General features: G+C 41.2%; 1 protein-coding gene across 1 annotated transcript; it reads right to left on the bottom strand.

Moving 5' to 3' along the window:
- Positions 1-4,692: 4,692 nt before the first annotated feature.
- Positions 4,693-16,315, bottom strand: LOC124152638 (transient receptor potential cation channel subfamily V member 3-like). Its single transcript, XM_046525632.2, has 2 exons — positions 16,263-16,315; positions 4,693-9,065 (listed from the first exon to the last, which is right to left on the bottom strand). Exon 2 carries the CDS (start codon positions 9,049-9,051, stop codon positions 6,922-6,924), a length of 2,130 nt encoding a protein of 709 aa, XP_046381588.2. The 5' UTR covers positions 9,052-9,065; positions 16,263-16,315; the 3' UTR covers positions 4,693-6,921.
- Between the last annotated feature and the right edge of the window lie 521 nt (positions 16,316-16,836).

Here is a 16,836-nt window from a genome sequence, read left to right as displayed (position 1 = left end):
TTTTTAGTGAGAGTGACAAAAAGATGTGTGAGATGATAGGGTGGGTGAGATTGGTCTTAGGACTCTCTCTCTCTCTCTCTCTCTCTCTCTCTCTCTCTCTCTCTCTCTCTCTCTCTCTCTCTCTCTCTCTCTCTCTCTCTCTCTCACACACACACACACACACACAATGCCCCAATCCTCCCGTATAAATAAAGACCCCCATGATTTAAGACGTGACATGTATTTCACGTCGATTGTTTACATGACCGCAATGATGAAGTTGTTATCATGCTGATACCCACTCACGTGCCGATATCAGTGCGACGTGACTGTTTGACTAATGACCGTCAGTTATGAGTATCCGGCTTCTCGGTATCTCGTGACCTATGACCACATAGTGGTCGATCTACAGGCTCAGCGTATATAACGCTCAAACCGTTTGTTCAGCGAACAGAAGCTCCACCCCTCACATCTTGAAATGCAAGGTAAAACACTATCTTTTACCCAATGATATTGGAAACCTTCATGTTTGTCGTTTAAATTTATAGAAAGCGCGTTCTTTGAGTGAGAGGACTTTGGTTTAACGCCGATTTGAACAATGTTTCAGAAGCACAGCGCGTCAGTTTGATGTGGGAGAAAATCCCGAAGTTATGCAAGTCTTAGACGTTTTGCAACGTTGGTGAAACCCACGACCACAGGACAAACCACGATAACAGATTTATGGCACATCTCAGGGAGGCAACGTTATTGACATTAGCGTCCGTGTTACTGTTGTTGTATCTGACTTGGTACCAAAGTGCCGCTTTAAACAACAAACAAACAAACAAACAGCAAGTACTAGCACTGTAACAGCTGCTGCTGCTACAACAACAACAACTACTACTACTACTACTACTACTACTACTACTACTACTACTACTACTACTACTACTACTACTACTACTACTATTAGTATTACTACTTTACTACTAATTCTACTTAAACTACATTCCCTACTACTACTACTACTACCACTACTTCTGCTACTACTACTACTGCTACTACAATTACTACCACTACTACTAATTCTACTTTCACTACCACTTCACCCCCTGTTACTACTACTACTACTACTACTACTACTACTACTACTACTACTACTACTACGACTATTACTACAGGCAGGTGTCTTTTAGGAGCAAACCATCGTAATGAAACTGGTAGGGAGTCCAGGTCAGAAGAGGCCCTCTGCTGTGCTTGTAAGCCGGGAGGAGAATTAGAAGATCGGGTGGTCCAGCTCGGTGACGTGATTGATGCCGTGTCATTGCTCATAATATCAATCACCAGATTATCTGGTCTTGACTCGATATATACCTTGACTATTCCTATGAAACAACACATCACAAACAATAACAGTTTTACTACTATTTCTACAAACACAACCACTTCAACTACCACTGCCACTTTCCGCTACTTTTACTAGCAATACAACTGCTACCAGGTCTACGACTGTTACTTCCCCAACTACTAAAACTACTACTGCTACTTTTGCTACCACTTCTTCTACTACTACTACTACTACTACTACTACTACTACTACTACTACTACTACTTCTACTACTACTACTACTCCTACCACTACTGCTACTACTAGTACTACTAGTACTACTACTGCTGACGTTGTACACAAAATTCCTCTTCAATATCTAACCGTTTTATTTCATTATTTCCAGATGTATTGCCCCGTGGGGTCCTGTCCGGGCATCAAGTGTCATCCCCTCCTGTTGTACGTATCAATCATTGTCATCATATCCGTGACGGCGTACCTCAACGTGTCCAGCGTCGAGTTCGGTTACCATAGCAACGACCTTGGTGGCGTTGGCCAAGCAGCCGTAGTAGGTGATTTTAACCCCGTCGTCTGCAACACCTACAACGTGACGTCGTCGAATCCGATGAACGTTTTCCTTGTGAAAGGAACGGCCAGAATAGAACGTGGAAACATTTCTACACTGACAAGACAAGCAGCTGATTTATTCCCAGGCATTCTCGTGAATAGGAATTCCTTCTACCTTCTGGAAGGTTCAAAGATGAAACTGACAGCTGTATTGACAGCGGAAGCAAGGATAAAAATGTCCAGATTATTGTGCTCAAGGGAACTAACTCCTGGAACGCCTGGACGTCAGGGTTAGGTGGGTGTAATGGCTGTTCATTGCGCGTAATTCCCTTGAGAACAGAATGTGAAGACGGGAATTTAATATTTCAGTATAATGTCGTAAGTAGAGACACATACTATGTCACGATCACGAAGGATAACGATCACTCTGTTACCTCCCTTGACGTTACTGCGGAACTGGAAGTGAACCGCACGACCTTTGACACCAGTCATGCGCAGCAGTTATGTCTCTCGGCAACAAAATGTGTCCTGGATTTGACTGCCGGTAACAGCGAAGATGTTATCATAGAGTCTGACGACCTGCTGTCCTTCGGTACAGAGTGTGGGCAGCGTCTTGTGTTCTGGTTTGGAGTTTTTGCCGTATTGCCTCTGGGTCTGGTCATCGTGGGCGTCTTGGTTTTCCTCTCCTGTCGTAAAAAGAAAGAACCTGCCAAAAATACAAGGGGAGGTAACTCCGCGTTTGATGACACCACTAAATTAGTTCAGGAAGACCAGCCTTTCGGATACAACTCTGTTATTAAAACAGCGAACGTTCAAATATCATGATTCGAAGGAATATTAAAAGCCGGGACCCTGCTTTGGAAATGTTCTTGGCCGATGTTTGTGTCTCTTTGTGTATGAGTTAGTCAGTGGGTATAATTTTACGCCGCTTTTAGCAATATTCCACGGGGAACATCAGAAATGGGCTTCATACATTGTACCATGTGGGGAATGAATTATGATTTCGGCTGTCCGTGTGAACGCGTTGACTATAACCGGGTAAGTCACAGTAGCCATCGTCACTTTTTATTTGACGCAGTTCATATATAGACAATTTCTTATTGATAGCACGTCTAAATGTACATAACTGCTCGTGTTATGTCCGCGTTTGTGTTCTCTTCTATGGCCTTGTATGTTCCAAAGTTTACGCCAGCTGATCGCTTTTTTCAAACAAAGCTTAAAATCAGTCAGCGTTAAAAAATGACACATGGACTGGCAACGAAACATTTATATTACTGTGAAGATTTGGTTGATAGTAGAAGGGTGTCACAGAGCTGTGCTCCAAAAACCAGGGTGTCATTAAACAAGATTGGTTGTTGTTTAACGCCGCACTCAGCAATATTCCAGCTATATGACGGCGGTCTGTAAATAATCGAGTTTGGACCAGACAATCCGGTGATTAATATCATGAGCATCGATCAACGCAATTTATATCGATGGCATGCATCACCCAAGTCAGCGAGCCTGACCACCCGATCCCGTCAGTCGACTCTTACAACAAGCATAGTCGCCTTTTACGGCCAGCATGGGTTGCTGAAGACCTATTCTATCCCGGAATCTCCACGGGTCTCATTAAACACGAAAAAAAGTAATTATTAAAACGTGGTAGTAGGTTCACAGGTTTATTATCATCAGCTAGTTGTAACTTGTATGAATATATGACAATAGAAAGGATAAAAAATCACCAACAACGATCACTGATTATTTAAACCAGAACAAATATACAAGCTAAGCAGCTGTATTAGAGAAACAAAAGAGGGTAGCTAAATCAACACTTTGACAACACAATAGACATGATGCACAGACACCTCAATTACGTCGGCTGCGACCAATTAATACCTAAGAGTTAATTAAGTCAACACTCTAATGAGTGAATTACCCCGTCTAGGTTAAATAGGGAGAAGAAAACACAGAGGGCCTACCCCCAAAATAACTCTCTTGGACAATAAAGTAGACGAAAAACGTCTGAATAGCAAACTAGTCTTATAGACTTAAGTCACTTGGACTGAGCTGGGAAATTCTAAACTTCCCCAAAATACAAGGTACTTAACTTATTAGGTATCTAGACTCACAATCATTTAGAAAAGTACTTGGCCAAATGAGTAACTTGACCTGACCTTAACTAGCCAATCACGGGTTACTAGAAAAAACCTAGCTAATATGTTTAGCTCAATACAACCAGAGTAAGTCAGTTCCAGATTAAAACTGCCCCGTAATTTCTTACGAACGAAACCTTAGTTTCGAATGACCACCCAGTAGCAAAATGACCCGTAAACGGCCTGGCGATCCCTGATGGTGAAGACACAGGATTTCGACGAAGGTTATATATGTGTGCGCGGACCTCGGAGAGAAGAACCCGTCCTGGTCAGCTGGGGAAATGCTACATGCTGAAGCAAAAAACAAAGTGTTTTCTGACATACATGTATGAGAAACCTGAACAGCAAACTAGCTATTAACCAATGTGGAAGATGTAAGTATCAACATACAGCGCTGAACATAATCTATCCAACGGTACCACTAAAGATTTACAACCAGATATCTACAATTACCAAGGAGGCAAAAGTGACCATAACTACATGATTTGGTTTGGTTTGTTGTTTTACGCCGCACTCAGCAATATTCCAGCTATATGGCGGCGGTTTGTAAATTATCGAGTTTGGACCAGACAATCCGGTGACTTACATCATGAACATCGATCCACGTAATTGGAATCGATGACATACATCAACCAACCCTGACCACCCGATCCCGTTAGTCGCCTTTTACGATAAGGATAGTCGCCTTTTACGGCAAGCATGGGTTGCTGAAGACCTATTCTACCCCGGATCTTCATGGGCACATAAATACATGAGAAATATCTACAAATGTTAGATAATAGCGCTACTGCCTGAAAACCAGTCACTAAAACATACATGAACAAGGTAGCAAACATGTATGACATAACATATATGAAATCAATACATGATACAAGTATTCGATTAAACCGCTAGAGAATAATTTGTACGTGTCACAAAGTCTCGGACAACGAATAAAAAGACACCGGGGAACGGCGACCGCCGGAGTCCTTATTATTAGAATACCCGTCAGCTTGTTATAATATACGCAGTAACGTATACGGAGTAACGCAGAACGGTCGCAGTAAAGAAAGCCGTTTCTTCACGAAGTAAGACGATATATGTGAACACATTTTCATGACAAGTTGCTCATTTAACAATTGCAGATAAAGAAGAAGTTATGTACTGACCACAGCTATTGTATTCTAAGCGTTGTGTAACATTGACCACATGAAAGATTTGTTTCTTTGTTGTATAACGTCGCAATCAGCATCATTCCAGCCAGGAAAAAATCGAGTCTGGACCATAGAATCCAATGATTGATATTATAACAATGATCTATCGCCGTCGGAATACACGGTTATGAACCAAGTCACCGAGCCTGACCATCCGATCCATTAATTTGCCTCTTGCGACCAGCAAAGCTTGTTGGGGACCAACTCAAACCCGGGATCCCCACGGGGATCATGAATTAGTAAGTATGTTTTTTACGCCGCTATTAGCAATATTCCAGCAATATCACGACGGGGGACATGAGAAATGGGCTTCACACATTGTCGGGAATCAAACCCGGGTCTTCGACGTGACGAGCGAACGCTTTAGCTACTAGGCTACGCGACCGCCCAAAAGGAGATCATGGAAGTACAATCATAAAATAGACAGAAGTCGACAACAATACAAAATATAACAATATACAAAACCCATAAATGAAAATTATGAAACATCAAAAAGGTGTGAGCGTCACACTTAAATATCACTCTCCTTTAAGCAAGACATGCATCCATGTCTTAACTGTCATTAACTGGGAACCGTATAAGACATATGCTATAAAACCCAGTTCAAGTTCAAGAAGTCAATTTGTTAAATGCTGGTAATAATTATAGTATTAGGAGGTGTGTACTTGACCTCATCAAAGATTTGTTTCTTTGTTGTATAACGTCGCAAGCATCTTCATTCAAGCCAGGAAAAAATTGAGTCTGGACCATAGAATCCAGTGATTGATATTATAACAATGATCTACCGCCGTCGGAATACAGTGACACGCGAGCAACCAAGTCAACAAGCCTGATCATCCGATCCATTTATCCGCCTCTTACGACCAGCAAAAGATTTGTTTGGACTAATTCTAACCCGGAAACCCTTGGGGTTTAAGGAAGTACAATTGTGAGATAGAAGTCGACAACAATATAACAAAGAAACAAATATTATATCAATATACAAAACCAACAATTGGGAAATATGACATATTCGAAAGGTACATATATATCACGTTAATGATTCTCCTTTAAGCAAGACATGCACTCATGTCTTAATTGTCATTGACATGGAACCGTACATGCCATATGCCTAAAACATTGTCCTTATTTCAAGGAACACGGATGTAATACCTTTAAGTTCATTTTGAAATGCTGGTAATTTCTTTTAGGTGAGTTATATTCATCGGTGGTGGGTGTGATCCTGATGACGTGGAGTGTCTTCTGTGAAAATAGTTTTCCAAAACTGCGCTTCGTGGGACGTGTTTCCTCTGAAGTGGACGTCTTCTTACGGAAATAGGTGGAATTAGAAGTTAGGTACAACAGATGTTAGTTTTTTTCAATATACCACCACTGTTTTCCACCATGCAGTCTTCTGGGAATCCAATCTTATTGGAAAGGGAATTCCATAACATCGAATACATTAATTAACAATAAACAACAAATACATGATGAGCCTAACCGCTTCACAGACATCACAAGCTCAATGACGAGCGGAGTTTCCAGCTCAAACACAAATGAGAATTACACTTGTCGCACCCTTTCTAGAGATACCATTTTTAGAGATATGTTGAACACTAAGTTGTCGTAACAAAGAAGCACTCGACTGCTGCTGTTCAAACTCTACAATAGTGCGCGTGCTTAGCCATATATAGGTTTTCACAATCATCCAGTCTGACACTTTCAATGTGACTTGTCAATTTGACGATGACATCTTGATTTGTTATGTACTCGTCCCATAGTTGTCAATAACTAGATACTGGACTGGTTGTGCTCTGACATCATGGCCCACCTCCTCTACTTTTGATCTGTTCACTATTAAATTGCGCAGTGATGTAATGGCATCCTCTTCAAACACGTCTGTCCCTCTCAAACGATCAATTTTGAGATGATATCTCGTACTGCTGGAAATGTTTTTTTCTTCCCCCATGGGCTTCTTCGTCCATGCAGGAAGTATATCTTCAATGAATAAAACAATGGACAATCTCTGTAGCCTCAACAGGTTTTCGGAATTCTTGACATTACTGCACGTGTCTGACATAATAGCAATGAGGACGTTGAGGAGGAACATCTGGAAGAATATGACAGAAAGGACAAAGACTGGGATAGATCCCTGCATCCATGCTTCCTGAAGCCCGCTCACCTCCTCGTGACCAGTCATCATTTTAAACATCGTCACCAGACTGATAGTGAAATTCGCAAATGCTTCGTTTCCAGGGTCGGTTCCCACCATCGAACTGTGCATTGCACTAGTGAATGCTAAAAACATTATGAAGATGATTGGTATAAATTTCAGCATATCTACAAAAAGCACTTTCTGTAACATAAGTGTTAAGTAGGTCAGCGGTCGTATTCCACGGAGGAAGAAGGTTGTTGACCACCAACCAAGGAGCAATGCTATCACCAGACAGTAGTTGCTTGTAACAGTTACAACATTCCACGACGCGTCTATTAGCAATGCCAAACCAAACAGCAAAAATATCCATCTGTATACTCCATTGTGATGCAGTCTTGTCATATGGAAAGGTTGCCATGAAAGGAATGTCCTGTGAAATTCTAGAATTATATAAAAGAGACTAATGATGATTGAGAAGCTATTCCAAGCCCTGAAATTCCAGTTACATTTTTCTCCTGCATTGTACATGACATCAAGTTTACATGCAGAATGGTAGGTGAGGACACTCATGAGTAATATGTGCAAAATGAGGCCAGCATAGTAGAAACGCCAGTACTTCTCCCACTTTAAGTAAACCACTTCTTGAACCGTGTAGTCGTTCAGAAATTCACAGGCCTTTGCTGTCTTCAAACTGCATATGGTTTCCAAAATGCTCTGGTTCTTATTTTGTTTCAATTTCTTCCACTTTCTTTGTATCTTCCAATCCTCTCTGTCGTTGTGCAACCCCTCAGCTCTGTGTGATGTGTTTGTGTGATCAGGCGACTTCTGAAGAACAGTTTTAACCCAAGTTACTTTGTCAATCTCTGTTATATCACACTCGTAGATATCATAAACACCGTCATGACCAGTAAAGAACTTGTATGCATCTTCCATATCAAGGATGTGTTTAAACACGTTGTCCAGACCCAACTCGGCAGCAAGATGAAGCGCTGTTTGTCCTCGAAGGTTTTCTCGTTGTATGTTTTGTCTCTTATTCACTTTGCTCTTTTTTCCCAAAAGTCTAAACATGTTGATGATGTTCTCCTCTTTCTTTGGATGGAAAGATGCGTACAGAACCAACGAGTGAAAAACTGTATTCCCAGAAATGTCTGGAAGTTCCAGATCAGCACCTTTCTGAAGGAGGAGTTCAATTATACTTTTATCATTATTCAAAGCAGCAATGGACAAAGATGTCCCTCCTAACATCACAGTGCCTCTTAATTTCTTTCCAACAACTTTTGTATGAATCGCTGTTTTGAGCATATCAGGACTAAGTTTGTCTATCATGTGTTTCAGTAGATCTTGCTGATCGAGCTGGTCAGCAGTGTCACGTCGGGCTTTGGCTATGGCAATGTGGAATGGCGTCTGTCCACGGTAGTCATCGTCCAGTCTCGAACAGTTTATTAAATTTTTATCACATTTAATTATTTCCTTGGCAACTTCATTCCTCCTACAGCTGACGGCAATGTGAAGCAGCGACTCTCCGGAATCTGAATGTCGAAATTGCTTATGCTTGTTCTTCTCGTCATCATTATATCTGTAGCTTGTCACAATGTCTTTGTTCCTCCCAGTGGCTTTGTTCTTCCCCATGATCTCCTTCAGAGATTCCAACAAAACGGTTTCAGTCACGGACTGGTCCATTAAGTCATCCACAAATCTCAACATGGGATCGCTACTTTTTCGTGACATCTTTAACATCGTATATTTTAACCCTGCAAATAAATCAAAGAGTAACCAAATATGAGTTATGTATTGCCACACTTGCTTCAAACAATGAAGAGTCACAGTATTTCACAACGTTCATCAAGTAAAATTGGTATTTGATATTGCAAACTGGTGGGTTTTCAGAACGAAAAAGGTAGATCGCCGATCAATAGAAATGCAGGAATATACAATGGCACGGTAGAAATTGAAATAGGTCCATTCATTGGATGATGGAATATTCCGTTACAAAGTTTATCCAATGACATTTAAGACAATTGTGACAACCACGAAAGGCAGCTGGCACAGCACTATTGCTCTGCCACAATAGTCAGACATCATGCACTCACGCGCGGAATTAAAAGATTTAATAGTCTACAAAATCAGACATCTGTCATGGTGTAACATTTCTACAAATTTTCATTAAAGTTATTAGAAGTAGCTTTTATACAAATTTTCATTAAATTATAGATCATGAGAAAGTGATTTTTAGGATTCAGGGAAAAACTAATAAATAGTTTCTGTGTCAGATAGATTTTTGAAATGGCTTATTGCTCTACGGTAACAAAATAATTGGTACAACCATAGCGTCCAAATGGCGCAGTTGACATCCAATTGACAAATGTAATTTCTGTCCTTGGGATAGAATATAATACATTGCTTTAGCGGCTTGTTCTGATATTTATTGCTTTGTACTAGTAAATTTAAGGGTTTTGTTGCAAGATAGATAACAACAAGGTTTTTATAGGTATCCACATTTCATAAAGTATATTCACCTACATTGAAACTGTCTCTGTTATCACCTTTAGATCAGTGAAAAAATAATTACTTTAGCCATGGAAATATGAATATTAATCCTCCAGTTTTACAATGTCTATGGCATGAGTCTATCGTATTTTGTAAATTCTTTGCCCTTGACACCAACAGCACTACGTCATCTACCTACAATGATATACCAAAAAACGTTAAAAGATGGTACTTGTTGTTACCCTGTCTTGCGCTCGGCATTAAGGGGCTAAAACAAGGACTGGTCGGCTAGGAGTCAGTATACTGTGTCTGAGTGGGGTATTCATGTTAAACTGCGGCATGGTATCTCAGTGAGCTAAGCACTATAAATCGGCGTCAGTCCGGACTAGTACAAGCAGCCACACAAACACATACACGTACATGCACGTCGCTATATAAGTGCAATAATCTTGGACGCGACGTTAAATTTCACCTCACCTCACCTACAATGATACATTTTCTATTTGGTCATAAAATTATTTTTATATTGTAATAAGTTATGAAGCTGGATGGACACCCATGGCTTCGAGGGAAATGCCCGGGTTCCACTCCATTGTTTTCTGCTTGAAAAAATATATATAAATACACATGCTGCCTCATTTTGAGGCACGTTTGATGTGATCATTGGCGATTGGACAAGCTTAAACAGATGTGCTATGACCTGATTCACACTTGCTGATGGATACCAATACACCCTTATAATGATACATTTGTTTCTTCTAATTGTGTATTCATGTGACTCACTAAGAACATATACACTTGCCTGAATATGAACAATATTAATTGAATGTCACTATATAATCCTGGACATTGTCGTGTTGTCGCCATTACAAACACAAGCAAAAAGTGTCAAAATTAACCCTACCGTGACAATGCCACATTTTTCAAGGTCAGACTTGTGGCATTTTCGCATTGTCGCTGCTTCTGATAATAGAACAATATTTTTAATGGATCCCTGACTGAGACCTGTGTCTTCCTCAAGTTCAGCAATGGTAATTCGTCTATCTGACGGTATTAGTTTTTTAGTTTTCCTCTTTGATTTTTTTGAGTGAGTATTGTTTTACGCCGTTTTTAGCAATATTCCAGCAATATCACGGCGGGGGACACCAGAAATGGGCTTCACACATTGTACCCATGTCGGGAATCGAACCCGGGTCTTCGACGTGACGAGCGAACGCTTTAACCACTAGGCTAACCCACCGCCCCTCCTTGATTGAATCTTCATTGGTGGAAGTTGAGAGACGTCCAGAACTAGGGTCAACATCGAGGCTTGTTCTCCCTGCCTTAAACATAGCTGCCCAAAGTTTAACAGAGGATGGCTAGTGCACTTATCCCAATACACTTGTGTCATACGGTCATGAATTTCTTGGGGAGTACTTTACCCCTAAGTTAAAAACTTGATGACTGCTCGGTACTCGCTATTTTCCATTATGTGTCCATTTGGACCCCATGGCGTTAACCTGGCTGTCGGTAATATACAGCGGCCTCAACAGGCCAAATACACTTGCAATGAACTACTCAAACAATGTACTACATTGACTTTGTTCACTTTGTTACGGCTCATATTTGAAGGTTATTTGAGGCTTAGAACTTTTTGACCAGCCCTCATACATACATATTACATATTTTGCTCTTTTGCGTCCCAGCTAGCAAACACCATAAGCCAAGGTCTTTTGAAGGTGGCTTGTTACATCCATTGCACAACATATTTGTTGTTACACCGTCTCCAAGGTGATAACGATTTTGCCTCTTGTTGAAAAACAGTTCCCCATGAGAAGCGCTGGTTCCAAGAATTGTCATTATCATTATCAATAACATTATTGTCGAGGGACTAATGGTTAATAATTGAAGTATTTTAAATTACTTGACATGGTGAGGGGGTATATGCTTCACGGGGTGCATGTGGACATGCTTGATGGGGTGAGCGAGGATAGGTTGGACGAGGTGTATATGGACATGCTCAACAGGGTGAGTGTGGACATGCTCAACAGGGTGATCGGGGAAATGCTTGTCAGGGTGATCGGGGACATGCTTGACAGGGTGATCGGGGACATGCTTGACAGGGTGATCGGGGACATGCTTAACAGGCTGATCGGGGACATGCTTAACAGGGTGATCGGGGACATGCGTGACAGGGTGATCGGGGACATGCTTGACAGGGTGATCGGGGACATGCTTAACAGGGTGATCGTGGATATGCGTGACAGGGTGATCGGGGACATGCTTAACAGGGTGAGTGTGGACATGCTTGACAGGGTGAGTGTGGACGAACTTGATGGGGTGAGCGAGGATACGTTGGACGAGGTGTATATGGACATGCTCAACAGGGTGAGTGTGGACATACTTGATGGGGTGAGCGAGGATACGTAGGACGAGGTGTATATGGACATGCTCAACAGGGTGAGTGTTGACATGCTTGACAGGGTGAGTGTGGACATGCTTGACAGGGTGATCGGGGACATGCTTGACAGGGTGATCGGGGACATGCTTGACAGGGTGATCGGGGACATGCTTGACAGGGTGATCGGGGACATGCTTAACAGGGTGATCGGGTACATGCTTAACAGGGTGATCGGGTACATGCATGACAGGGTGATCGGGGACATGCTTAACAGGGTGATCGGGGACATGCTTGACAGGGTGATCGGGGACATGCTTAACAGGGTGATCGGGGACATGCTTAACAGGGTGATCGGGGATATGCTTGACAGGGTGATCGGAGACATGCTTAACAGGGTGATCGGGTACATGCATGACAGGGTGATCGGGGACATGCTTAACAGGGTGAGTGTGGACATGCTCAACAGGGTGAGTGTGGACATGCTTAACAGGGTGATCGGGGACATGCTCAACAGGGTGAGTGTGGACATGCTTGACAGGGTGATCGGGGACATGCTTGACAGGGTGATCGGGGACATGCGTGACAGGGTGATCGGGGACATGCTCAACAGGGTGAGTGTGGACATGCTTGACAGGGTGATCGGGGACATGCGTGACAGGGTGAGTGTGGACATGCTCAACAGGGTGAGTGTGGACATGCTTGACAGGGTGATCGGGGACATGCTTAACAGGGTGACTCTGGACATGCTCAACAGGGTGAGTGTGGACATGCTTGACAGGGTGATCGGGGACATGCTCAACAGGGTGAGTGTGGACATGCTTGACAGGGTGATCGGGGACATGCTTAACAGGGTGAGTGTGGACATGCTTGACAGGGTGATCGGGGACATGCTTGACAGGGTGAGTGTGAACATAGTTTACAGCGTAAGCATGGATAAGTTGGACGGCGTGAGTATGAACATGCCTGATAGGATGATTGTGGTTATGCGTGACAAGGTGATGTGTGACACGTCTGAAGTTGTGAGTGTGGACATGAAAGCCGATGTGTGAACACACATGCTTAATAGGGTGGGCTGGGACACTCTGGACAGGGTAAATGGGGAAATGCTTGACGGGGTGTGAGGGGAACATGCTTGATGGGATGATTGTGGCAATGCGTGAAAGTTTATTTGGGACATATTTAACGATATGAGTATAGACATGCTTGGCGAGGAGAGTTTGGACATGCAAGAGGATATGAGTGTGAACATGCTTGATGAAGTTTGTTCGACAAAATCATATGGAGATTTTAGATGAGGTGGTCCTCATATGATGTTACCATTTATATCATCTCTGGAAGGCTGGCTATACGTACAAGAGCATGACAAGGGCGATCAGAGGCCTTCCTCCTACAACTTGGCTTGCCCAGTGCGGACGGAATACTTATTGGAAAACACTTTTGTGCCTGCTGCCAACACTGGATTCAAGAAGGGAGCATGTGCCTCATTCAAGACATTCAACTGTGACAGACACTGGATATTCGTGAGTGCACGGACTTGTGTAAAGGGCCTATTATTTATTACTGCTGACAGATTCAGTGTGTCTCAATATGATTTGTTGATTGTTCAATGATCTTGTGTGCTACCTTATTTCTGATTTCACAATTTAGTTCTATTTGTACCAATGTCTGGGTCAACCTTAACGTTTCAAATTAGGAATCAAAATGTAACAGAACAAGGGGGCTCGTCTGAGAAAGGAATCAAATTTGCCGAGAATTCTAAATTTGTAAACAAAACATATTTCAGTGCTAAAATAGCCAGTCCATCTTCATATTTTTACACAGGATCTTTATGAAATCCGTAACTAAATTTGAAGTTTTCTAAGTAAGGAGCCAATCAGGATTTTGCAGACATCTGAATTGTTAGTTTTTGCTAAGTGTTATAACCTTGAATGAGAGAAAGTGAAATGAACTTCTAATTAACGTGACCCGTGAAGATCCGGGACACAATAGGTCTTCAGTAACCAATGCTTATCGTAAAATTCGACTATGCTTGGCTCGGTGACTTGGTTGATGCATGTCATTGATCCCAATTGCGTGGATCAGTGCTCATGATATTAATCACTGGATTGTCTGGTCCAGAGTCGATTATTTACAGACCGCCGTCATATAGCTGGACTATTGCTGAGTGCGGCGTTAAACAACAAACCAATCTAGTTAACGTTGCAAATCAGAAATAATTCCCCTCAACATGATCAATATTACTTGGATGTGACATGTCAGTTTCGTCTCTCGTTTTAAGAAAAGGACATTTTTTTCTTAATTTTGTAGAAGGTTGTACCTTTTTTTACATGGGCACGTGTCCAATAGGTAATGTTAATGCAAAGTATTTTGAAGGCAAAGCTAAAATTGTTTGGTGAGGAAAAGAAAATGGGAAGTATTGGCCAGGGTTGAGGCAGCTGATTTTGTGAAGGATTTCAAACAGTATGAACATGCTGAGAATATGACATATTTGGATGAACAGTAGGTAGATCAGCTTGGCAGGCGATTACTCAGATACTCACAAGGGCTATTTCAGGCAGTCCAATGGCTCCTTGCAAAAGTCTCTTTCAGGTCAGGTCAGTCTGGTTATTCAGGTACTGTGGTTCACCCAGCAAGGCGGATTGTTCATAGCCTAGAACTAAATTTTAATAAACTGAAAGGCATATTTAGAAGTTGGTAAGTAACAGGAAAGACAATATATCTTATGAATGACAACTTCTTCAAGTTATTATGATATGACGTTTCGTTATAGATGCTAACTCCATTGGCACTCTTGCTTGACAATGGTATAATGGTGTATTCGACTTACAAGCAAGAGTCACAACAGTATAAGGATAAATATCCAAACGTTGCATCATAATAAAATATAGAAGTTGTCATCCATAAAACATTTTGCCTTTACAAATGTTAATAATTAAATGTTCGTTGTAATTCCTACATTCTGATTAGCTTGAATGTTATCTGTCACTGCAATCATTTCCAAATGAATGTAAAACATTAAATTCTTTCCGCTCGCCTGGGTTCAACAAATTTCATGTCTTCGGATTACATTTCTAACTCGCATTTTTTCAACTGTGATTTCCCTGACCATGTCATTTGAAACGGCCGCGTTCTCCCTGATATTTTATTTCATCTTCTCGCCCCTCATGCCTTGATTGACAGGTCCTATGAAGTTTGCTTGAGGCTATTCTTCGTTGATTGGCTAGTGACTCAAGATATGTGCATAATTAAATATAACCTGATTCCTGTCACGCCACAGTATGTATTCCTGCGCCTGGAATATATATCAATCGCGTCACGTTTTGTCTGCATTGATTTATATAATTCTTTATTTTATTAACTTATTTAAGACAACATATATTTTCGTTGTCGATTTTTATTATAAGTATTTTTTTTCGGTTCATTGAGGTATCAATCGAAAAACCGATGTGCAAATGTATGAATCCGCAACGCAGATTCATACAGTTTACACATCGGCTTTTTTATTCATACTTCAATGAACCGAAAGCAATACACAATCAATCCTTAAGTAATTTTTGCTTGGAAGTTGAAGCCCTATTTGTGCATACGTTTACGATCTCCTACTTTAAACATGAGATGCAATAAAGGGTTTCAAGTCTTCAAGTTTTCAATATTACCAAGACTTATTGTATCATACTTCCGTGTCAACTTTAAGAAGAATGGAAATAAGGAACATGTAGCGACAATAATACGGCATTATTTGACCTAATTTAAATGAAACCCAGGGATACGTGTATTGATGAAGAATTGCACTTAGCTACAGTGGAAGTATTATGGCCAATGATTGTAATTATTCATTCCGTAACATGGCTTCCTCTCCGGTGTCCCATATGAAACATTACATGGTGTTTAGTGGTTAGAACTAAGCTGCCACCCATCATTTATTTAAGAAACAAAATCATCTGTTCTTGTTTAGATGACGAATAAAATGCATTAACAAATATTTCAAAATAAGAAAACAATGTTTCGAGCTTATATAGTTAGATCACGAGGCCAAAAACGGTGCTCATGTTATTCTGGGGAATTCATACATATTACATACCTTGCTCTTGTGCGTCCCAGCCAGCAAACACTATATGACGAGGCTTTTGAAGGTGGTTAGTTATACCCATTGCATAACTTGTTTACTGTTTACACTCTCTCTTAGGTGATAACGATTTTAGCCTTGTTTTGAAATCAGCTCTCCCTGAAAAGCGCTGGTTCGAAGAAATATGAAACTCCACGCATAGAATCCGGTCTTTGTTTTCTGTTCCCGTTCGAAGGGGGAAGGGGGATTGTGTAATCAATATTGAAAGGATTTTATTGCGACAGCCGCTGTATCGATAATAAAGGTTTCATAATAGTCGCCGCATAATGAAGTGCTCAAATGACTGCTGTCACTGTACAAAACGGATGAGGTATGATAACGGTCCTTCTTGGACCTCGGGAAATGCATCATTTAGAAAATGAGCAAAACACAGAAATCATCATGGGCATTATCAGATGTATTCATATGAAAGAGTTAGACTTTCATGATTTGGACCTATTACAACACTACATGTACAGCTACGACTAAAATGTATTGAACAAGCTGATTATTAGATTTTGTCATACAACTACTTTTGTATCTATATGTT

This window comes from Haliotis rufescens, unplaced genomic scaffold (assembly GCF_023055435.1).
Source record: "Haliotis rufescens isolate VD_foot unplaced genomic scaffold, xgHalRufe1.0.p SCAF_25, whole genome shotgun sequence".
Lineage (NCBI taxonomy): Eukaryota > Metazoa > Mollusca > Gastropoda > Lepetellida > Haliotidae > Haliotis > Haliotis rufescens.
This window is presented reverse-complemented; position numbering and strand designations above follow the sequence as displayed.